Consider the following 25,326-nt stretch of genomic DNA (forward strand, 5'->3'; position numbering starts at 1 on the left):
TAGTTCATTAAACCTATAAACAATAATTAAAGTACCAACGTTAAAGTACGTGAGAGATCTGGACTTCAATTTCTTTGAGCAAAACTGAATCAGTTATAGGAGAGAAAATATAGGAACTGATAAAATATATTAATAAAAAAATAAATTGGTAAAACAAAATAAAAGCACAGAAAGGAGAAATAATTGAAAAGTCAGAATAAAAAAAAATATATGTAAGATGAGAAACTCACCATGATAACTGCGCCAAACAGCAAGATCTACATATAACACTTTGGGTCTTACTGACAAAAGAAGATTAAAGATGAAAGAAAATAGATAATTATTTAGAAAAGAGATGAATGAAAATCTAGAGCATTTCTAACTTATAAAAAGTGCAGTAAAATCAAGAGTAGACTGAAAATATTAATGGCTAAAATCTATCTTTTCATGTATATAAATGGCTAAAATCTCACTTTTAATAGATATTTATAGATATTGAATAGAAAATAGGAGATTTATTAAGAAAATATGATATAATAGAGAATTTATGCTTTAATAATCCGAACCAGAGGAAAACAGAACCTGGAAAGAGAGCCGCTACAAAGTGAAACTCCCAATTACTACTACAACTATAAAAACAATCCAACCCGGTTTTATTTACAAGTAACTACTTGAGCAATAATTATAACACTCTTAAGGTACCATTGAGTTTAATCAAGGTCATTTAAGGTCAGAGGTCTTGTCAAATAGCCTTTGGTGTTGATAGAACGTTACCTTTACCGCCAGTTATAGGCTGAGTCATGGTCACAGGCTTAGTGCTAGTACAGGGTGGCCTCTCCGATACGATACGATATATAAAATTTTTGTCCTAGAACTCGTAGCGAAGGTAAAACTGTACTTTCGCACGCCATATCTCATTAAGAAATACACAAAAAATGTTTTTTTTTGGCGTGATGTTGGAAGACACGCAATAAATGAATATGGCAAAGGGCTGCAATAAACGGTAAGGGGGACCCTGTTGGGAAATCGGGGTTTTTCGGTGGGGGGAACGGACACGACGGATTATACGGGTAGAAAACCCACGAAAACTGTTCTTGGCCCAGTTTTCGTAAACATGGAGTGAATGGATATGCAAAAGTCTACAACAGACTGTAAGGGGGACACTTGTTGGGAAACCGGGGTTTTGGGTGGTGGGGAACGGACACAAAGGTAGGCTATAGGATGTCCTCGGCTTTCGGAATTCTCGGGTCACGGACCCGCCACTCTACATACAAGAGGCTGCAACATTCGAGAAGCCTGCCCTAATGTACCTTCGGACACTGCTAGCCTAGGCTGAGATGCTACTTTGTCAATCTCTTTCTGGCTTTGTGAGACGATCAAGCGAGTGTAGGCTACTCTCGTCTGATGAGGTAGATGGAGCACGGTCCGGGTGAGAGCTCACAAGGTGAGGGGCATCCCCCTGTCCCTTGCATTCTGGAAGAACTTGTTGGTTCAACAGGTCTTACAAGTGGGAGTGTGGTCCTGCCAGACCACATTCACATCATTTTACCTTCAGGACATTGCCGACAGGTCCTTGGCATGATTTCCTTGGGTTTTGAGGTGGCTGCTCAACAAGTTGTGTAGCTCGTCGGGCTCCTGTAAGGGGACATGTAGCATTTCGCCGAAGGTGAACGGTGTGTGAGGCAGAGTATGTGTTAATGATTGGTCTCCTCTCTTTTCTCTTTTACCTTTCTCGTAGGGCAGAGAGGCAGGTAGGGAGCCATCACATGCTGGACAGGTGAGTCTGCATAACATGAGCACCCTGTATTCATCTTTTGTAGATTGTTACATGCATATCTCCTCCCCTCTTTGGACATGGGGAGAGAGGGATTGACAATGAAACAAACCCGTTGGTTTTATTAGTAGTTTGGTTTTATTAGTAGTTTTATTGTCTCCGACACTGAGTTCATCCAAGCCTTTATTGAAGTAATGATACAAACTCATTACTTCATGCCCAGAAATCTAGCAGTTGTAAAATCCCATATGTTCAGTGTGCTAGGGGTGCAAGATTTCTTCTTGAGCTCTTTAAGACCAGGTAGGTATTCCTAGGTGGGTAGAACTTCCAGTCGGTTCAGAGATTTACCTGGGCTCCACTCTCCAATAGGTAAGTCTCCTATGTAAAGACCGAAGGTTTGTATTCCTATGTAAAGACCGAAGGTTTGTATTTGTGTAAGAATAGCAAATTTTTTAGTAATTTGTATTTTTCCTTAGACACAAACCCGAAGGACTACATTTATGGCCCACCTCAGCCACCCCTCATTCTGGTACCTGGGCTGAAAAGCAAAGTGAAATGCAGACTGATGAGTTGGCGGGTCATCCCCTTTATGTCGGTAGTTAATGACCTTGTCTGAACGTCAAACGTCTGTTCCAGCTCGTGTTCGCAAGCTCAGTGCTTTGTAAAGACCTTCAGGTTTGTATGTTAGGAAAATTACATACAGTAAACCCTCCCTGTATTTGCGGGGGATGCGTACCGCACCCCCCCGTGAATAGCTATAATCCGCGAATACTTAAAACCCCTCTAAAAACACTTAGAACTGCCTATTTTGATAGCTTAAACACAAGAAAAACCCTTTAAAAATACTTATACCTGAGTATTTTAATAGTTTTATCACAAAAAGTGCATTTTGTCATGAAAATATGAAAATACAGTAATAAGTGAATATTTCTCAGCGAAAAATACTGCGAATGGGCGAATTTTCCGCAAATAATGGGTAGATACGTTCCACAGAGAAATCCGCGAATCTTGAGAACATGAATACGGGGGTTTACTGTATTACTTAAAAAATTTGCAATGTATTATAGCATGCACCTGAATATTTTCTAGATTTCAGATAAGTAAAGTAACAAAGATCCTATATAATAGCCTTCACTTGAATATTTTGTAGATTTGTGATAAGTAATGAAGTCTAATAAGTAACCAAGACCCTATATTATAGCCTGCAATTGAATATTTTAAGATATCTTACAGCTAACAGCAATTCCACAGATTTCCTAACCTAAGCTAACCTGTACATTACACTTAACTTTCAATTCAAGAGAGTTATCTAAAAATATTACTCTAAAGCTTATTATATTACATTCAATTTCCCATATTAATTGGTACCCAGAAATTCAAATGAATTTTGTATGGCCAAAGTCCTTTCCTCAAATTGGTGGCTCCTCTTATCTGGGCAGTCTTGGCTTGAAAAGTACTGTACAGTATATGTGGTACTTGACGTAGGCTTGGTGGTGCTTTTGGTCCAGTTAATAATTGTACCTTTGAGGATACAGACCTCTGTATTTTCCATGTCATTGAGTAGGAATATAAAATTTAGACTAAAGGCCAAGTGCGGGGACCCATGAGATCATTCATCGCTGAAAGGTAAATTGGGTGTAAAAAATTTTGAAAGGTGTAACAGGAGGAAAACCTTTTGCAGTTGCACTATGAAACAGTTATTAGGAGAGGGTTGAGGAAAGTAAGATGGAAGAGAATATGGAAGGAGGTACAGTCAAAGGAATAGAGTACTAAGCTTGGTAATGAGGTTGTTGCTCAGCATCAAGCGAGTGAGGGGGTGTTGAAACCACGTGCTCGCTTGACTTATAGCCTAACTTAGCGAGTTGGTGTCTCACTTGTTGCTAGTTAATTGTCCCGTTATGAGGTGTCAGTGACTGGAACAACTTTTGTTGAAGGTTTATCGAAATAAGACTCAGGTTTGTGTGTATAGGAAAAACGCAAATTATCCTGAGTTTGTGGTTTATGTAGATATTTGTTATAGGTGTTGGATATGTAGCTCCTGTTATTGTCGTTAAAAAGTCAGTCTTTTGAAGTTTAGTGAGCTGTCCAGCCTCGGCAATATCTGTTGGGTGTGCTGATGGAGAAATTCACAGGACATATGCCATCCATACTGCAATCAAGGCCATAGTTAAGTTTGTTAAAATGATTAATTCATGAATCAGCTATTATATTCATTATGAATTTATGAAAGTTCATACAGCAGGCAACATTATCCTTACATAGATTTGTTTCTACACAAATACAAGCCTTTGGTCTTTACATGAGAATTAGCTTGCAGATGTGAGCTGGAGCTGGCGTTTAACTTTCAGACAAGAATGTTAACTACTGACGGTAGGGGAGAAGCCCTGCTCACTTGTCGGTCGGCACTCTACTTTGCTGCCAGCCGGTCATGTGAAGATGTCTCTGCGCTTCTCTGCCCGACTGCCGTTTGCTTTGTTTTGTTTTGTTGTTTGTTGATATATTTTTGTGATTGTTGCTTGCATTATATGTTGTTTGTTTTATATATATACAGATCCCTCAATCACTTTAGTACTTTTGAAGAGGAAGCTGCTGGGTTAGGCACAGTCCAGGGAAGGACAGACTGTATATTTGGTTTCTCTCTTTTTTGAGCTTGATCCTCATTTATTATCATATGTCACACTATGACATGAGTGTAATAAACAATCTAACCCAACATCTTTTTTCAGGTGTTGTGGAGGCTGAGGTCCTTAAAGGCTTATGAACCTCTCTAGACCTCTTGGGAAAGCTGAGTGTCTTTTGAACTGATCATTCTTAGGCTTGAGGGGCTTGCTGGTACAGTATATCCTTTGACCATGCCCAGGAGAACTTACCGGCCATGGTATATGCTAGCTACTCCTTTGATAACCCCTCATACAGTATTAGGTTTTGAGTTCCCTGGTACATCATCTCTGAGTGATGTTCTCTACATGCTGTTGCAGAAGGCACACTTAGTGAATTCAAGAAGAGGAGAAGGAAGTTGTCATTGTTGTCTTTGTTTTCATCTTCGTCATCAAGTGCTCTCACCTCCTCCCCCTTCTTCTTCCAAAGCTAGCAAGCAGAGGAAGAGGAAGGTTGCCCTATGCTCCCGTTGCCTTGCGCATGGGTGCAACTGATAACTGGGGTTTTCCAGAACCCTGGTGTACTGGCATCGACCCCAGTAGCCTGCCTACCCAGACCACTGGTACAGGCTCTACTAGCCCACCTACATAGTCTACCAGTACCAGGCCTGGTCTCTTGCTAGCGGTACTGTGGTACCTCTGCTCCCGTTGCTGAGCACACAGGTACAACTGCTACCCAGGGTTCTTCAGACTCCTGATGTACCTGTACTGACCCCAGTAGGCCTACCTGGGACTTCGGTAGCAGCCCTGGTCTCTCGCTGGCAGTACTGCTGCTCCTGTTGCTGAGCACATGGTGTAACCACTACCTGGGGTACCATCCTTGGTCTCTTGCTAGCTGTACCGTGGTACTGCTGCTCCCATTGCTTACTGCACGGGTGCAACAGCTACCTTGGGTTCATTGGACCCCTGTGTACTGGTACTGGCCTAACCGGGCTACAGGTACTAGCCCAGCACTGGTGCTAGCTCCACACCGGTACTGGCCCACACCAGCACTGACCCCAGTAGCCCAAGGGTCCCTGGTCTACGGACCTGGTCCCAGCTGCCAGCACAAGCTGGCGAGGGAAGGTGAGTAGAGAGCATGCAGGTGCTCCCTCATCTCCCTCCCGCTCTTTAAGAGAGCAGACATGGAGTCCTGGGACTGTGGCCTGGTGACCGGCCTGGTCACGTGGGCAAGGCAAGAGGGGGGTCCCTGCTCAGCGGCTTCTAAGTACAGTAAACCCCCTGTATTTGCTGTCTTACAATTCGCGGACTTACCTATTTGCAGATTTCTCTGTGGAACGTATATACACATTATTCACGGAAAATTTGCCCATTCGCGGTATTTTTCATTGAAAAATATTCACTAATTACTGTATTTTCATGAAATTTTCATGACTAAAAGCACTTTTTTGTGATAAAACTATTAAAATACTCGGGTATAAGCATTTTTAGAGTTTTTTTTGTGTTTGAAGTATCAAAATAGGCAGTTCTAAGTGTTGTTAGAGGGGTTTTAAGTATTCGTGGATTTGAGCTATTCGCGGGTGGGTGTGGTACGCATCCCCCTCGAATACGGGGGTTTTACTGTAGAGTGAAGCACACTCACAGAACGGCCCTTGCTCACGTTTGCTTGAGCGGGATCGCTCTCCCCAACCCAGGTGGACACCATCATCACGGTAGACAACTGCTCACAGCCTCGCTTACCTGCTGGGACTTTGGACTTTGACAGGTGGGGCGAAGGTGCTTGCAATCTCTCACTTGTTCCCTCCTCCTCAGAATTTTTTTCTTGGAGACAGGAGCCAGACAGGTTCGGGGCTTGGAACCAGGAATGTTTTTGTTCCCATTCCAGCCTGTGACATGGAGGGCATGTTCATGGTCTGGTCTGTGGACTAGACAGGAGGTACGCTGAATGATTAAGAGTTTGCCATGGGCTCTGGTGAGTGGTTCCCTCGTACGGTGTTGCAGAGGCCTGTTTTGGAGATCATTAGACTGATAGGTCTTTTTAATGATCCCGAGGAAGATACATTATCTTTTCTTGCTCTGCACTTTCACAGGGAAGAGAACTCTCCCTGGTCCAGCTGTTCATGCAAAGCACTTCCTCTGCCTCTAGCCCACCAAAGGAAATATCATGTTCTTTCAGAGAAAGCATTGCCGTCTTTTAGGTTGACCCGGATCTGACTTGATTGTGTCCTGGTCTGTCTCTAGAATGTCTCCATGTAGAGGGAGTCTCCTTATTGCAAGCAGAGGCAACGGCACTGGAATTGATTGCCAGAGCAGCATTCCAGTTAGTTATGTAGATCGATCTTTGGGTCTATCATTGGTCTAGGATCATTTTTTTTTATCAGGCCTCTGTACATCCAAGGAGAATGCAGCCCTTAAGAGACTGTTATTCTGGAAGGAAGTGATATTATCTAACACCTCCACTACACAGCAACCTTTTGTGGGGGGCGGCGGCGAGACACTGGGCTGCTTCAAACTTCTAGGCAGTGTCATCCCTCACCCTTTTTCTGGTTCGTTTTTGGCTCAGAAGGACCTCATGCTGTGGGAAGAGGTGAATATGATGCTCCTGGAAGGCGCTGTGGGAGTCTTCTACCCTCTTCTCACTGAACCAGTTTGTTCACCAGAACTGATCCTAGATAGAACAGTCCGTTCTGTTCTCAGTTTCATCAGAGAGGGCGACTTCTTGCTTTTTGGGGATTTGAGGGATGTGTATGTTCAATAACTACTCATCAATCCTCCCGCAAGCATCTCTTCTTTACCCTTGAGGAGGGGTGGTGTTCTAGTTCAAGGTGTTTGTTTTGGACTAGTACCGCTCCCTCAAGGGTTCACTCAGGTGTTCATTTTTTATCTCTACTCGAGCTCAATTGCATGGGTACTTCTATGGAAGTACCAATGTGATTGGCTGGTTCTGGCAGGCTTGTTGCCACAGTTGTTAGGACAGAGGTCAGCTACTTAAGTTTTTATCACGACTTGAGTATAGTGATCAACTTTGAGAAGTCAGATCTCACACGAAAGCAGAGGGTAAAGTATTGTCAGAGAAGCAGCACAGAAGTTCCTATCTCGGCAGGAACAACCTGTTCGGCAGTGACACATTCTTGTTCACCTGTCACTATTGTAGATTCGGGCCCTCAGGGGTAGCTTCACCTCTACGCCCTTTAGCTGAGGATGAAGGTGGATGGGTCTCTGGTGAGAGACCTGCCTTTCTCTCATCTTTCTCTGTTGGAGGAAGTGAGGAGAGAGCTAGCTTGGTAGCTAGATGGCATGAACCTCTCTTTAGGGGTACCATTGGGCACTCCCTTCTCCCGAGGTGCTCTTTTGTTTTTTTGGATGCATCTGCTAGGGATAGAGCATACACCTGGAAGAATGTTTGTTTCAAGTGTGTTGGACCAAAATCACAGACACTTCCACATCAGTGTCCTAAAACTCAAGGCAGCTCTTTTAGCCCAGCCAGAGTTTCAGGCCAGAGTAGTGGGGCACTCTGTGGTGTTGATGAGCAAGAACACTACGGTAGTAGCATACGTCAACTAGGAGGGGAGATTGGTGTCCTTCCAGCCACACAGGTTAATGGTGCAGGTACATAAGTGGGCAGTAGCATGCTCAGTGAAGCTGTCAGCCAGGTGCATTCTGGGGTCTTGGAATGAGGTGGCAGACAGGCTCAGTTGTCAGAGCCTGTGATAGGGACAGAGCCCTTATGCCAGATATTGCAGAGACTCTCGAGCTATGGGGAGTCCCAGCCATGATCTCACTGTAACTGGTACAAAAGAAGTTACCGGAGTACAGCTCATTTGTGCTGGACTGTGGGTTGTGATGGAAGACGTTTTTCCAGCACCCAGAAGACATTTTAGAGGTTTATGCTTTTCTCTCTGTTTTTGTCTGATTCGTTAGGTGATCAACAGACTGTGATCTACCCAAATTTCAGTGTGACTCTGAGGGCTTCCAATGGCCTGCTGGCTCTGTTTTATGAGAGAGATTCCCCCATGACAGAATTCTGTACTGGCCGCATGTGAGAGGTATTACCAGGTAGTGGAGGTGATGGCACTTTATGCCTGGAGACTATCCAGCATCTCTTGTGAGTGAGAGGGTTGTTTCTTGGAGCATAACAAGGAGATGTCTGGATACTTGTGGAATATTCAGTGGCCAAGTCTTTCGGTTGAAGGGAATAGATCTCTCATCCCCATGAGGATCTTTATACTTTTGAGAAGTCTCGAACAGTCTTGCCCACCTGTGGAAATCAAGCCCCCAAGTGGGGTGTGATTCTCATCTTAAGGAACCTAGCATGTACAGCTTACGAGCCACTGAGAGGTCGTCAGACAGAGTTCTGACTCAAAGACTGTTTTTTCTTTGCTTTCCTAGCTTCGGTGAAGAGAGTAGCAAGCTTCATGGCCTTTGATGCAAGCACTTGAGGGGAAGGGGATCTATTATGTTTGAGTTGGCCCTGGAATTCATAACTGAGACTTAGAATCCGTATGTCCCAGACGCCGGATTTGAGTCCGTTTTGATCCCTTCCCGAAGGACTTTGTAGTTATGATTGGAATGAGACTGCTTTGTCCGGGTAGAGTGTTGCGGTACTACCTTAGGAGAATTCAACATCTCAGGCCTGAGTGTCAACACTGGTTTTTTAGTACCGTCTAGGCCAAGGAAGAGGTGTCCAAGGGCACATCCTCTTTCAAGCTTTGTGAGACAGCAATGGGGTTGCTCTTCATCTGAGAGGTAGATGGGATTAGGTCTGGGCGAGAGATCACAAAGTTAGGGGCACCGCCCCATCCTGTGCATTCCAGAAGAACCTGTTGTTTCAGCAGGTAATACGGGCAGTTGTGTGGTCACACCAGACCACATTTACCTCGTATTGACTTGCCCATAAGTCATGGGACACTTTTTCCTTGGATCTTGTGGTGGCTGCCCAGAAAGCTGTGTGGCTCATCCGACTCCCTTAGGGGACACGTGCATCTCGTTTAAGGTTTTCGGTAGTGAGAGAGATGTGTGAGTGACTGGTCTCCTCCCTTCTCTCTTAAGATAGAGAGGCAGGTAGCAAGCCGTCACGTGCTGGACGGGCAAGTTTGTGGGTGACCACATGATGAGGGCATCCAGTCCTTCATGTTGTGTGGATGGTTTAGATGCATGTTTCTCCCCTCTCTCTAGACAAGGGGAGAGAGGGATAGACAATAAAACAAACCTGTTGGTCTTTTTTAGCAAGTTTTATTGTCTCCAACACTCTAGGGTTCTTCCAAGCTTTTTTTTTCGAAGTAGTGACGGGACACATGATTTTAAGCCCAGAATTCTAGCAGTTGTTACATCCAACAAGCTAGAGGTGTGGGACTCCTTCCTCAACTCTTTCAGACCAGGAAAGTATTCCTGGGTGGGTAGAACCAATCAGCTGGTTCAGAGATTTACTCAGACTCCATCCCCTAATAGGTAAGTCTCCTACGTAAAGACCAAAGGTTTGTATTTGTGTAGGAACAAATAGCAAATTTTTATGGTAATTTGTATTTTTCCTGACATACAAGCCTGAAGGACTTTACTTTTATGGCCCACCTCAGCCACCCCTCATTCTGATACCTTGGCTAAAAGGCAAAGTCGGGTGCAGACCGACGAGTGGGCGGGGGCTTTCCCCCTACCGTTGGTAGTTAATAACCTTGTCTGAATGTTAAACAGCCGTTGCAGCTTGATATTGAAAGCTAAATCCTATGTTAAGGCTTTCAGGTGTGTATGTTAGGAAAAATACATATTACTTAAAAAATTTGCTATATTGTGCTTTGGTACAAAGTTGCTGACCTCTGGTTTGTGGACAATTTCCTGACAAAGTTTTCGCTAAATGTACATTTGTTCCTATCAGAAGACGAGTCTTCATCTCTTACATGGATATACCTCTGCTAAAAGCTGGTCCAGGCATTGAAGGTTGGTGCCACTGTTTCATTGACTGTATGGTTGTATAGAAACATTCCTTGCTGCCAGAGTCTAATGTGGTTTTGGTCGTCGAAACCCTTGACTTAAATTATGACTCTTTGTTGATGACTCACTTTTGTTTCAAGCAATTGCATGATTGAGGTCCCAGTAATGATGCTTGGTTCTTCTCCTCGGAGAAAGTGCACTGAGCGTAGATATCCAGGGCATGACAGAGAGCGCAGGCACTTTCTGTGTTGTAGTAGTTCTTGTTTATGAACCAGTTCCCCTGACGATTACTGCTAATATGATACGAAAAATTCCCAAAAGTCTTTAACGAAGCTTTATTTCAATCCTTGGTAATGCAGCAGTGTCTGAGTCCAGCATCAGAGGAGAATGAAGGTGTTCCCAGGAGTTCTTTACTTTTTGCTATATGTTAGTTTTAACCATCACTTCAAAGAGCAAGTTTCAGCCCAAATATAGTTCATTAAGCCTCTTCAAGGAAATGTCTCTTAGAAAATGAAGGTCTCTTAGAAAGAGAGACAGGGACAGTAAAGATTCTACCAGACAGTTTTCAGACTGTTTTATCTGTGAATAGCACAGGTTCTTGTTGGCTTGACTGGAGGAAGAGGTAAAAGACTAAGAGAGGGATGTCAAGGAATGTTTTTCCTTTTGTCTGTTCCCCCCACTTGCAAACCTGTCTATTCCCTTCAGTTTCCCTTTCAGTGCTTAATGACCTCATAGGTCTCAGCTCTTGGCCTTTGACCATGATTTTATATTCCATTCCCCTGGTCTTGCTTCTGCCGTGCCATTAAGTCAGAGGCTCCTGACGAGACTAAGGTCTCATCAGATACGAGTGGTACGACATTAATTCAGCGAGTACTAGAAGCATACAGCAGTATTTAACATCCATATTACAGGTTACACTATAGTGAGACTATGTCCGTCAGAGTGGAGTCATGTGAGACACACACCAGACTGAGCGAAGCAGTTCCAATGAACTGTTGGTTAACAGACACTTATGTTTGGACACCTGTTTGTCTAGAAGACTTGGGAATCAGAGTGTCTGTGGAAATCATGGCTGCGATATGGGCTCAGCATGATTGATGAGTTTGTTATGAACAATACAGTAAATTAATAGCTCCAGTTTTATGTAAAGTTTTCTAATAGTCTTTTACCTTCTCGTATTTCAGACTTTCTGCTCTCACACAAGAAGTTGTCAGTTTGTTGCATCAAGGTTTTAGAAATGAATGTGTGTCCAGCAATGACTTTATGAAACCTAGATAGCAGATTTGTGCATCGATGAAAGGAGAGAATGGAGGAAATAAGAAAAGAAATAAATAAGAGCGATAGGAAGTGAATAATAAAAGAAGGGAAAAAAGTTGGTTTTTCCTGAAATAAACAAACCGTTTTGAAGGACCAGAAGCTGAAATGAGCGTCTTGGAATATCCATTGAAAATCAAGACTGAGGATCCAGTATCCCTGTCTCCTATCACGAATGGAAATCGAGATTTAGCGAGCAGTGATGCTCCAGTTAGCGACATCTTTCTCTCTTTGGATCAGTTGGTGCAAATCAAGAACGAAATGAAGACGGATGTGGAGGTGTGTTACGAGTCCGATGGCGACGTGAAATATTGTTCTGAGGATTTTACGTCAGCAATCATAGACAAAGACGATTCACCGCCTATGAGAAGGGAAGTTGATAAAGAGAAACCCTTTGTGTGTAGGGAATGTGGGAAAGCCTTTCCCTGGAGGAGTGGCCTGAAACGACATTTCCGGATGCATACTGGGGAGAGGCCTTACAGTTGTGGCGAGTGTGAAAAGGGATTCTCCACTAAGAGCAACCTCAAGAAACACGCAAAGACCCACACTTGTGACAATTGCGGGAAAGTGTTCTCCCATAAGTCGACACTCAAGATTCACACTAGGATCCACACGGGTGAGAGGCCTTTCACCTGCATGGAATGCGGGAAATCGTTCTTCAGGAAGTCGAAGCTCAAGATCCACATGAGGGTGCACATGGGGGAGAGGCCCTTTACCTGCAAGGAATGTGGGAAACTGTTCTCCTGGAAGTCGATGCTCGAGAGCCACTCAAGGATCCATACGGGGGAGAAGCCCTTCACCTGCGAGGAATGTGGGAAGTCATTCTCCAGGAAGTCGACACTCATGATTCACACAAGGATCCACACGGGGGAGAAGCCTTTTGCCTGCAAGGAATGTGGGAAACTGTTCTCCACAAAGTCGAATATCAAGAACCACATGAGAATCCACACAGGGGAGCGACCCTTCACCTGCAAGGACTGCGGGAAAGCATTCCCCCAGCAGTCAAATCTCAGGATGCACATGAGGATCCACATGGGCGAGAGGCCCTTTGCTTGCAAGGACTGCGGGAAAGCATTCTCCCAGAAGTCCGTTCTCCAGAACCACATAAGGATCCACACTGAGGAGAGACCCTTTGCCTGTAAGGACTGTGGGAAAGCGTTCTCTCAGAAGGCAGGCCTTCAGAACCACATGAGGATTCACACGGGGGAGAGGCCCTTCGCCTGCAAGGACTGCGGGAAGGCATTCTCCCAGAGGCCAAGTCTGCAGATCCACATGAGAATCCACACAGGGAGTGACCCTTCGCCTGCAAGGACTGCAGGTAAGCATTCTCCCAGAGGTCAAGTCTCCAGATCCACACAGGGAGTCCTTGCAGGCAAGCGTTCTCCCAGAGGTCAAGTCTCCAGATCCACACAGGGGAGAGGCCCTTCTCCTGCAAGGACTGCAGGTAAGCGTTCTCCCAGAGGTCAGGTCTCTAGATCCACACAGGGGAGAGGCCCTTTGCCTGCAAGGACTGTGGGAAAGCGTTCTTCCAGAAGTCAAGTCTCCAGATCAACACGAGGATCCGCTCGGGGGAGAGATCCTTTGCCTGCAAGGACTGTGGGAAGACGTTCTCCATGAAGTCGTATCTCAAGTCCCACACCATAATCCACACGGGAGAGGCCTTAAGCTTGTAGTGAGCGAGCGAAGTTGTTCTCCAGAAGGAGAAACTCTGTCAGCACATGAGGAGGCATTAAAGTCACTGATTGATTTTGTGTTGTCTCCCAATGCTTCATTGACCAAAGTCACGGACTCTGTACAATGCATTGTTCGTTTTTGTAATTAACATTATGAATTTGATCTCTGTACAGTAATTAGTTATTTAATTATTGAATTTACAGTTTACAACTGAATAAACTGATTTTCTAACTATGCTTGTATCTAAGGAAACCATCCAATATGAAAATTGACCTAGTGGCTCAGAAGCCATCACCAAACTCTGGTTCAATTCCATCCACAACCTCTTTCTTGGGATAAGGTATAATAGAGAATTCGTTAATGAAGATATAAGGCAGAATTTTATGAAGAGAATGAAACCGAAATAAATTAAAGAGTACCTGAAGGATTTAGACTTCAATTTTTTTAGCAAAACTGAATCAGTTACAGGAAAGAAAATATAGGAATTGATAAAATATATTAATAAATGATTAAAATGATAAGATTAAATAAAAGCATAGAAAGGAGAAATAACTGAAAAGTCAGAATTAAAAAATATATAAGATGAGAAACTTGCCATGATGACTTGCAACAAACAGTAAGCTCTACATAGAACACTTTAGATGTAATTGACGGAAGATTCAAGAGGAAAGGAAATAAATAGTTATTTAGAAAAAGATAAATGAAAATCTAGAGAATTTATTAACTTATAAAAAGTACAGTAAAATCAGCACCTGATTGAGAATATTAATGGCCAAAATCTCACTTTTTCTGGATATTTATAGAAAGTCAATATAAAAATAGTACTGTAAACTGAATAAAAAAAAAATGATATAACAGAAAATAATCTGAAGCCCAACCAAAGGAGAAAGGATATATATATATAATATATATATATATATATATATATATATATATATATATATATATATATATATATATATATATATATATATATATATAATATATTTGTAGATGCTTCTAAAGTGCATATAATATATATATATATATATTATAGTCCTATAATGAAACTATATATATATATATATATATATATATATATATATCTCTTATATGAATGAATGCTCTCTATATATATATTAAGAATATTATGTATAATATGTATATATATATATATATGTATGTATTTAAAAATTTGCAGATCCTTCTAAAGTGCAATTATCTCTCTTTTGAGGGAAGCTTGTCCTTAATGAAACTTCTCTCTTTCTGAATGAATGCTCTCTGAAAGGATTTAGAATTTATATAGGGAAGTGTTCGCAGACGACTATTTGGTAGTCCTGCTATTATTGCGCTTATCGCATTTTTCCAGCTTGTTTGAATACGTCTTTGAGTGCCTATATAAATATATATTATATATATATATATATATATATATATATATATATATATATATATATATATATATATATATATATATATATATATATATATATATATATATATATATATATATATATAAGTATATATTTGTATATATACTGTATATTGCTACGAATGTCTGGAGATACTTACTTGATTCTGGGCGGCAACAGATGAACGCAGGGAGTTCCTTATATTTATTACACATCTGACTAATATTAGGACAATTCGTAGACAAAACAAAAGAAATCTATGGCTTAGGGCCTTCTTCATGTGAGGGAAATTACGTAAACTGAAGGGTTCTCTTAACTATTTATATTTACATAACAAACACAGATCAGAAGAATGACGAATTATTGAGCAGGTAATAACAAGGGCCTGCTAAAATAATGAATGCTACACAGAATAAATATTCTACTTCGACGACGTCTTCATAACAGGAACGTCGCAGTGGGGGACAGAAGGGGGACTGTACATGGATGGAGCCGAGAGATTCCACAGTCGAGGCCTATCTGCAAATATATGCAAGACAGTTACTTGAAATAATAATAAGACGTTCAAAGGGAAACTGAGGAATGCACAGATGGTGCCAAATAACTCATTTCAACACTAATTCATAATTACCTTAACACTGAATACTCCAACACAAATTACTGAAGGTGATCGCACAATGGAAAGCAAAATAAAATATTAGACAGAGAAATAACAGGGATCGTGACTGACTAAAAAGAACCTTATTCTGGCATATTACCTTCGTCAAGATGATGGTGTCCTCGTCGATATGGTGCTGGCGATGGAGGAGCGAATTATAATGCCACTACAAGGTATACTGGTTCCAGCCCCGGGGTCGAACACGTGGTTCAGAAGGACAGGCAAGGTAAGGACGTCTGCCCTTGGTTGTGTTCTGAGTGCTCTCTCTCTCTCGATTCTCGTTTTAGCGTCTATAAATATCCTTCGGGGATTACGCATCGCTTCTCTTCCAGATGGAGCAAAGGTCAATCTTCGTCACCTTTTCTATAATGACGACTGCATGGTGTCTGTTGCGAAAAAGTTCAGTGCACGGATTTTTTCCCTTCAAACTCCTGCCGATTCTATGGGGTTTCACAGAATGGCTGGAACTTACTGGTCAAGGCACAACATAAACATGACTGTTATTGCATATTTATTGAAATGCACGTACCGCTACAGTATGCAATGTCATGTTTCGTCTTGTTGTTTGTTCTAGTGGTTTGTTGTAGGTTTGGAGTCCTTAAGCCCAAGTGTGTAGAAATAAATTATCCCAATTAGCAACCGCCTGGACAGGGAAGTGAGACTCTTGCGCCATTATCTCACGCCTGTCACTCCAGGGATCTCGTTTTGGATACACGTGTGTTTTTGGGATCCTAAAGGTTGGTGTAAAGCCTGAAATTGTGAGTGCTCCTACATAGTTGTAACGTGTAATGAGAGTGATTGGGTGAGAATAACTGTTTGGGAGTTTGTGGGCTGCGGTGGCATTATGTTAGTTGTAATTAAATTTCAGTGATTTTGAGGTTGAAGGCAGTCGTGTAGCCCACATGTTTCATGTTGCGGGCACGTGGATTGTAAGTTCGTTGTTGCGCTTTTGTTGGAGGTTTTGTGTGATTGTTGAGTAAGGATGGTGATTGAGATGGTTTTATTTTTGTAAATAAATTGAGAAAACCTGGTATGTGACTATCGGCACAATGATACAGTGCCTATCGAGGAAATTCCCGACGGTGTCAGTCGACCCACGTGGAGGGTCCAGGGTGAGGTGGGGGGCCAACTTTCTCTTTTTGGCTCCTCCCTTGCATTGGAAGGTACGGCAGTCAGCTGGAATTAGGCCTAAAAGCAGTCACTTTGAACTGAGAGAGAGAGGGGGGGTGTTAGGCTTAACCATTTTGGGGAATGAAGAGAGAGTTTATGAAGGGGCGAGTTGAAACCCACAGTTCTAGTAATTAATGAGTGACAATAACTTTTTATATCTTTCTCATTTACTTTGCAAATGTAAAAATGGGTGATGTTGCAAGAAAAGAGGTTCCCATCTGTGGAAATATATAATATATATATATATATATATATATATATATATATATATATATATATATATATATATATATATATATATATATATATATATATATATATATATATATATATATACTGTATATTTATATACACACACACACACACATATATATATATATATATATATAAATATACATATATATATATATATATATATATATATATATATATATATATATATACACACACATTCAAAGACATTTTCAAACAAGTTGGAAAAATACAATAAAGCAATAATGGCAGGACTGCCAAATAGTCATCTGCGAACACTTTCCTTCTTGAATTCTAAGTCCTTTCAGAGAATATCCATTCAGAGAGTGAGAGAGTTTCATTAAGGACTCCGCTTCCCTCAAAGAGACAAGAGGCAAATTGCACTCTGGAAGCATCTGGAAATCTTTTTAGCAGAATTTAGTGCAAATGGGGACGAGCATTTCACTGACATCTGGAAATGTGATCTGTTTTGGGTAGAATGACCCTGTAGAGGGGCGGTGCCATCAGTGCACCTCACGTGGTGCACTTTAGGCATTACTTAAGGGTCTTTTCAGCATCCCTAAGGCTCCTGGCTGTAACTTCTTTCATTCCTTTTACTGTACCACCGTTCTTATTCTCTTTTTTCAATCTGACTCTCTATCCTCTTTAACATTATTGTTTCATAGTGCAACGGCGAGGTTTTTCTTCTGTTACATCTTTCAAACCTTTTACTGTTAATTTCCCTTTCAGCGCTGAATGACCTTTTAAGTCCCTGCACTTGGCCTTTATCCTAAATTCTATATTCTGGGTAGAATGAGGAAGGAAGGTTCAGTTGAGAAATATTCCGCCTGGCCTGATCAAAGAACTTATATGGAAGTATAATGTTCTGTAAGTGATTAAAGGGCTTTTCATCCTGTATCCTCACATGGGTCATATGTTCAGTAGACGTCATTCGGTGTTCAGGATAGAAAAATTTCAGATTAACTCTGACTGAAGATTCAGATGAGAAATATTCGGCCTGGCTTGATCAAAGAACTCATACAAACGTGTAACGTTCTGAAAACGATTACAAGGTTTTCGTCCCATATCTTCGCGTGGGTCATAGACGTCACTCCGAGTTCTGTGATGGAAAACTTTGAGATTAACTGCTGCTGTCAACTCGAAATGAAGGCTGCAAGAAGGTCAACCCATTACCTTACCTGGATCTCATTATTGACGCCACACGGGGAGAAAGCTTTGGAAGTCTCAAAATTGAAAACCCCGTAGGGGACTAGTGCCGTTAGTGTACGTCATGCGGTGCACTGTAGGCATTACTCAAAGTTCTTTGCAGCATCCCTTCTGCCCCTATCTGGAACCAGCTTCCATTCCTTTAACTGTGCCTCTTTTCATATTCTCTTTCGTCCATCTTACCTTCCAGCCCCTCCTAACAATTGATTCATAGCGCAAGTGCGAGGTTTTCCTCCTGTTGCAACTTTTAAACCTTTTTACTGTCGATTTCCTTTTCAGCGCCGAATGACCTCATAGGTCCCAGTGCTTGGCCTTTGGCTTAAATTCTATATTCTGTTCTATTCTGTTCCATTACTGACGTGACATGTGTTTACAAAGGTGAGGAGGAAGCTTCGGAGGTCTCCAAACTGAAAATGAACGCAGGCAGATTTATCATAGAAAGCTTACGATCAAATGATTTTTTTTAAATGATAAAAATAAGATCGAATCATATAGATTGAAAGCTGTCTTGATACAGTAAGTCGCTCGCCAGATTTTGGGGAGCTAAGTCGGAAAAAATGAAGATGAGGAATAACTGTACATCCTGTCTTTTGATGCAATAAACAAAAAAAAAAAAAAAAAAAAATAACGAGCTTTAGTGGATATCAAGGTACTCCACAGCCTCCAAAAGCAGAGCTGGGTCGGAATGTAAACAAAATGAGAACATTTCAATGATATTAAAATAAAATGACCTGAATAAAGTGCCTAAATGTATCAGTTTGAAAAATAGGGGAGATTAGGTGATCAAAGAACTATGGACAGAAATAATCACCTTGAACACACAAATCATGCAAAGTCATGTAAACAATGGAAAGCGAGTATCATTATTATTGCTGAAAGAAGGATTTCTTGTTAACAGAAGAATGATCTAACGTACTTGTATTCCCTTGCCTTATCCATCTTGAAATTCCGAACATGTTCATATAGAAATGTAATCATAAAGAAATATGCACCTTAGGGGGATAGTGCCATCAGTGTACCTCACGCGCGGTGCACTGTAGGCATTACTGAAGGTTCTTTGCAGCGTCTCCTAGCTGCAACCCCTTTCATTCCATTCATATACTCGCTCTTCCATCTTATTTTCCACCCTCTTCTAACAATTATTTCATAGTGCAACTGCGAGGTTTTCCTCCTGTTACACCTTTGTATCCCTTCACTCTCAATTTTCTTTTCACCGCTGAATGACCTCATAGGTCCCAGAGCTTGGCCTTCGGCCTAAATTGTATTATGTATGTATAAAGAAATATGAACAGGAAATTAGCAATTTATTGGATTGACGAAATCCCTAATACATAAACAAGGGTTTATAATGATAAAAATACAAAAAAAAATTATGAGAAATGTCAAAGAGTTCTCGGATTACGTCTGGAAATCTTCAGCTGCAATTTTGCTTAAGATATAAATTCATAAACCACTTGCCTTTATTTTGACAGTTCAGTATTTTATAGATTTCACCGAGATCTGAGACGAATAACCTATGTATGTGTGTGAGAGAGAGAGAGAGAGAAGAAGAAGAAGAAGAAGAAGAAGAAGAAGAAGAAGAAGAAGAGTGATAGGAAACCACGGCATTACAGCATTTCCATAAAGAAATCACATTGGCGGGAAACCGACTTCCCCTTCGGCTTGAAACGGAAACAATAGTTCAGGATTCACAATTTCCGTTTCAAAAAAGAGCATCTCTCTCAATTACGATAATACCACTTTCTTTCCAGATGGTGAATCTCATTCGGGAAATCTAATTCGGTCGATGGATCGAATCGGTAATCCCATAAAGTTCGGCCCAAGGAGATCCCATCCATTCCGCTGGAGGCGTGAATGTTCAGACGCACTTCGGAGAGGAACGTTGGGAATGGGATGATTTGCAACGGAGGAGCAAAACCACTCAGGGATTCACCATCTAGGATACTATTACTAGTACTATTACTACTAGTCATGTTATTAATATTACCATTATTATTAAGATCTTTCCTAGATAGTGACCCCGAAGGGTTTTAACTAGGTATGTATCCACCTTTGTGGCGTGTTTAGTACAAGCCCGTTGGGGATGACCGTAAAAACATAAACAAAAGACTGTAAATATCATAAAGATAATGACCCCCAAGAAATATTAGTCCTAGATAACGACCCCCGAAAACCCTTGGGGTCACTGTCTAGGAAAGATCCTTATTATTATTATTATTATTATTATTATTATTATTATTATTATCAAGAAGACATCATCAAGAACCCTATTCATATGGAACAAGCTCAAAGCGGCGACTGACTTGAAATTCAAGCTTCCAAAGAATATTATGGTGTTCAATAGAAAGAAGTAAGAGGAGGTAAAGGGAAATACAGAAAGAAGAGATCTCACTTATTAGAAAAGAAAAAAATGAATTAACAAATTAATAAACAGATCAAAATTTAAGTCAGTGATTAAAATGCAAGGAGAATTGCAAGAGGGTAGCAATGCATTGCATCTTCTCTTGAACTTTTGAAGTTCCAGTCGCACGACAGCCTCAGTGTTCCACAGTCCAGCGGTGTGAGGAATAAAGGACCTCTGGAACTGAGGCGTTCTAAAGCGAGGCACATTGACTGTATACTGGTACTGCTGTTCAGCAAACCTGGTTGCGCTCGGCAGGAAAAGGGGACCAGGGATCAACTGTGAATGTGAAAAGTTAAGTATACCTTAGTTTAACCAGACCACTGAGCTGATTAACAGCTCTCCTATAGAGAGGGCTGGTCCGAAGGATTAGACTTATTTTACGTGGCTAAGAACCAACTGGTTACCTAGCAGCGGGACCTACAGCTTATTGTGGAATCCGAACCACATTATAGCGAGAAATGAATTTCTATCACCAGAAATAAATTCCACTAATTCTTCATTGGTCGGCCGGAGACTCGAACTCCGGCCTAGCAGAGTGCTAGCCGAGAACTCTACCGACTCTTCCAACGAGGAACTTATGTGACTGTGAAAGATCTCTGTCAAAGCACAACTTATGAAAAAGATAATGATAATTGAAATATTATGAAGATGAAAATAATGAATATAGTGATCGTGCTTATTCGGTAGGGATAAATACATGTTTATGAACTTACCATTAGGTAACGAATACGATATATAAGCAATCAGGAACTCCACCCAAATATTACAAAAATGACAAAATTACTGCTCTGAACTTTGTTATCAATATTAAGAAACAAGAATAAAAGATAAAGTATAACGCCCCTGTCCCGGTCTCACCTCTCTCTCTCTCTCTCTCTCTCTCTCTCTCTCTCTAAGGTCATAAATAATAATAATAATAATAATAATAATAATAATAATAATAATAATAATAATAATAATAATAATAATAATAGAATGGCCGTCTGGATGCCGTTGAGTGTGTTTTGCAGTTTCTTAATCTCTCCAAAGAGAGTAAATTATACAACAGCTGTCCAAAGTTCATTAATTCCTTTATTTCGGTCAAGCTTTCTAACATTTTCCAAAGGGCAATTGGCGCCAGGGGTACAGCTCTGTCATATTTATACCCGTAGCGAGCTTACAGAAAATGGCCAAAAATTTCCTGCAAGTCCGCTCGCGGGTATAAATATGGCATATTTGTATCCCTGGCTTCAGTCGCCTTTTGTTAAATGGGGGAGATTACTGCCGAAATGGCAGGGAATAAATGAACTTTGGACAGCTGCTGTATAACTTACCTGCTGCTAAAAAGACACTCGTTCGAGAGACTCTGAGAAATTACAATACAAAATGAAATGGCGTCCAGACGGCTATTTAGTTCAATGAAGTTTTTTGAGAGGGTCTTCTACCAGAGTAATAATAATAATAATAATAATAATAATAATAATAATAATAATAATAATAATAATAATAATAATAATAATAATAATAATAACAGTATTATTATTATTATTATTATTATTATTATTATTATTATTATTTCAGTAGATGAAAGCTATTCAGATGGAACAAGCACACCAAAGGGACCATTGACTCGAAATTCAAGCTTCCAAAGAATGTTGGTTTCAACCTCCCACCGCAGACCCCACACTGCAGCAGTAACTGATCATGATACAGAGCCAGTGGTTTTTCATCGCCCTGGGGGAGACGCGAACCCACGACATCTGCGTGGCATGCCACGACACTAACCATTAATAATAATAATAATAATAATAATAATAATAATAATAATAATAATAATAGCAGCTTCAACTAAAGCAACAAAGTCTGAAATCATTTGACCAAACTGAGGCACCACCCTGTACAAAATAACGAAAGCATTCACGAATTCCGAGGAAAAATGATGCCAAAACTTATCAAGCAAAGAAATAATCGCATTTCTTGGAACACGAGAAAGAGCCCAATAAGTTCCTGACATGATCATCGACAGGGTTCAAGCGAATCCTGGATTTACCTGTGCTAAGCACCGGTTTTTTCTTGCCAGTGTTCTCCTCCTCCTATTTCTTGCCGGGTGAGGTTTGAGGTTTTCTGGAAACTCCAGGGTTTTATTCTTTATACTTTCGGTATCTTTTGTGCTGAGGAACATGATAGAGAATCGGAAGACTGTCATCTCTGCTTTTGGGGTCTAATAGGATCATGTGTCTTAGTTTGATGTCATTTTCTGACGTGATGATAGGTAGGATTTGGGGAAGATATATACTGTATATGTATATATATATATATATATATATATATATATATATATATATATATATATATATATATATATATATATATATATATATATATAATATCAAATATATTATATATATGAATAAAAATATTTATATATATATATATATATATATATATATATATATATATATATATATATATATATAATATTTATATAGACACATAATTGTAATAACCACAACGCCCTCTTAACTATATATATCGATTTATTCTATTCTAGATACGCTTGTTACCACAAAGCCTCAAGAACCAAGTAATTCTCATTCTAGAAGAAATTTGACCACAGGCCCAAAAAAGAAAGAACCAGAGAGAGAGAAGAGAGAGAGAGAAAGAGAGAGAGAGAGAGAGAGAGAGAGAGAGAGAGAGAGAGAGATGTATTACGACGAAAAATGCGGGAAGGATTGCCTGCGGAAATCAAGGGTATTCACTGGGCTGAAAGAGAGTATTAATGGATTTCTTCTCTTACGTTACATGATTTTTCGTACTTGAAGGAATTCATGTTTGGTTTCTATAATATCTGATGATTGCCTTCCTGTCATCTGTTCGGTTGCTGGGTGGCTAATGGAGAAGCTTAGGGAAGACAAAATGACCGAATGTATACCTATGACGTGTTGGTTTTCTTTAGATTATTTATAAAAAAAAAAAAAAAGAAAAAAAAAAAAAAAAAAAATATATATATATATATATATATATATATATATATATATATATATATATATATATATATATATATATATATATATATATATATATCTATATAACACTAAGGAACAGGTGTAGAGTTTTCATATGTATTTGCGTTATACCTATGGAAATTCATTCATGTTGTCATTCCACACACAAACACAACACACACACACACACACACACACACACACACACACACACATATATAAAAGACAGTTTAAAAGTACAAAAGTTTCTTCAATAAAAATAACGTATCATTTGATACGGTACAGTGCTAGAAGCTTAAAACGATGTTCTCTGAAATGAGTATAATTTAAAAAAATATTTTATGAAACATCATATGCCTCTATTAGTATTTTCATGACAAACAATTATCCAAGATTTATCTTAAATATCCAAATATGAGATAACCACCAAATAGAAAATAACTACATAAAACAGTTAAAAAAACCGATGAATCAAATTGCGTTGTACTTTTTCTCCTCAACAATTTTATGAAAATATTTTTTTGCAGGCGTGTTATATGTGAGCCCTTACGCTGAAGTTAATATTTTTAGGATGTAAAATTCCTAAAAAAATATTTTATATTATATCTTTTTTTATCGACTTTTCACGGCTCCATCAGGAAAGACCTGCCCTTCCCCTCTCCACTCGAGGATTTTATCTCCCAGATTCCTGACATCTCTGTCAACTAAGTTTTAACAGGCTCACGGGTCCTGCTTTCTCGTGTAAAGAATTAATTCACCTTGGATACGCCGCTTTCCTAAGCTGTCGAGTACTCGCAAACTTTCAACTTTTAGCCAAGTGGTTTTCTATCTTGGGAGAGGAATGCGCCTAGCGTATTTCAAAACTTTTTAAAGCTAAAAGTTGAAAAAAAATTCATCTCATTATTTCTTTAATGGAATGGAATATAAAATCTAGGCACAAGGCCGAGCGCTGGGACCTATGTGGTCATTCAACGCTGAAAGGGAAACTGAAAGTAAAAAGGTTTTAAAAGGTGTAACAGGTGGAAAACCTCACGGTTGCACTATCAAACAATTGTTACGTGAGGGTGGAAGATAAGGTGGAAGAAAGAGAGTATGAACGGAGGTACAGTAAATGGAATGAAAGGGGTTGCAGTTAGGCGGCAGAAGGGACGCTGCAAAGAACCTTGATTAATGCCTACAACGAACCGTGTGAGGTGCACTGACGGCGCTAACCTCCCAAGGGGTACTCATTTCTTGAAGACTTCATTTTTTATTTTTTGCAAAGTACTGTACTATCAGCATAATGTCGGTAAGGATTCGAATTGTAACCCCGAGAGCAATCGAACTATTCAAAACTATTTTCAGAACTGATTTTCCCTGACACCTCGAAACCAGTTCATTTCATTTCAGTCACCAGGAAAGACAATAATTAAGTCTGGTCAGGGGAAAAGCACTTGCTCGATCGACCTCTGTATTAGAAATAAATGTGATTTGAACAAAAGCTAAAATATGTGATTGAACAAAGGTTAAAATATGTGATTTGAACAAAGACTAAAATAAGTGATTTGAACAAAGACTTAAACATGCGATTTGAACAAAGAATAAAATGTTTAATTTGAACAAAGGCTAAAATGTGTGATTTGAACAAAGACTAAAACATGTGATTTGAACAAAAATTGAACATGTGATTTGAACAAAGACTAAAACATGTGATTTGAACAAAAACTAAAACATGTGATTTGAACAAAAACTAAAACATGTGATTTGAACAAAAACTAAAACATGTTTTGAATAAAGACCAAAACATGTGATTTGAACAAAAACTAAAACATGTGATTTGAACAAGGACTAAAACATGTAATTTGGACAAAAACCAAAACATGTGATTTAAACAAAAACTAAAACATGTTTTGAATAAAGACTAAAACATGTAATTTGAACAAAAACTAAAACATGTGATTTGATAAAAAAACTAAAACATGTGGTTTGAGCAAAAACTAAAACACGTGATTTGAACAA

General features: G+C 40.0%; 1 protein-coding gene across 5 annotated transcripts; it reads left to right on the forward strand.

Annotated features, from left to right (window-relative positions):
- Window positions 1-604: 604 nt before the first annotated feature.
- On the forward strand, window positions 605-13,495 carry LOC136850758 (gastrula zinc finger protein XlCGF26.1-like). Of its 5 annotated transcripts, none has more exons than XM_067124711.1 (2): window positions 605-642; window positions 11,460-13,495. In XM_067124711.1, the coding sequence occupies exon 2, from the start codon at window positions 11,698-11,700 to the stop codon at window positions 13,204-13,206; it is 1,509 nt and encodes a 502-aa protein (XP_066980812.1). In that variant the 5' UTR covers window positions 605-642; window positions 11,460-11,697; the 3' UTR covers window positions 13,207-13,495. The 5 variants fall into 5 exon arrangements, 4 of the variants coding, with proteins under 4 accessions (XP_066980812.1, XP_066980810.1, XP_066980811.1 ...); XM_067124709.1 differs by having other exon boundaries at window positions 611-677; XM_067124710.1 differs by lacking the exon at window positions 605-642 and adding an exon at window positions 643-708.
- The last annotated feature ends 11,831 nt before the right edge of the window (window positions 13,496-25,326 follow it).

The sequence above is a fragment of the Macrobrachium rosenbergii genome, chromosome 22 (genome assembly GCF_040412425.1).
Source record: "Macrobrachium rosenbergii isolate ZJJX-2024 chromosome 22, ASM4041242v1, whole genome shotgun sequence".
Taxonomy (NCBI): Eukaryota; Metazoa; Arthropoda; class Malacostraca; order Decapoda; family Palaemonidae; genus Macrobrachium; species Macrobrachium rosenbergii.

Excerpts from the sequence above, each read along its gene's own strand:
- LOC136850758 (XM_067124711.1), top strand. The coding sequence starts at position 11,698 with ATGAGCGTCTTGGAATATCCATTGAAAATCAAGACTGAGGATCCAGTA.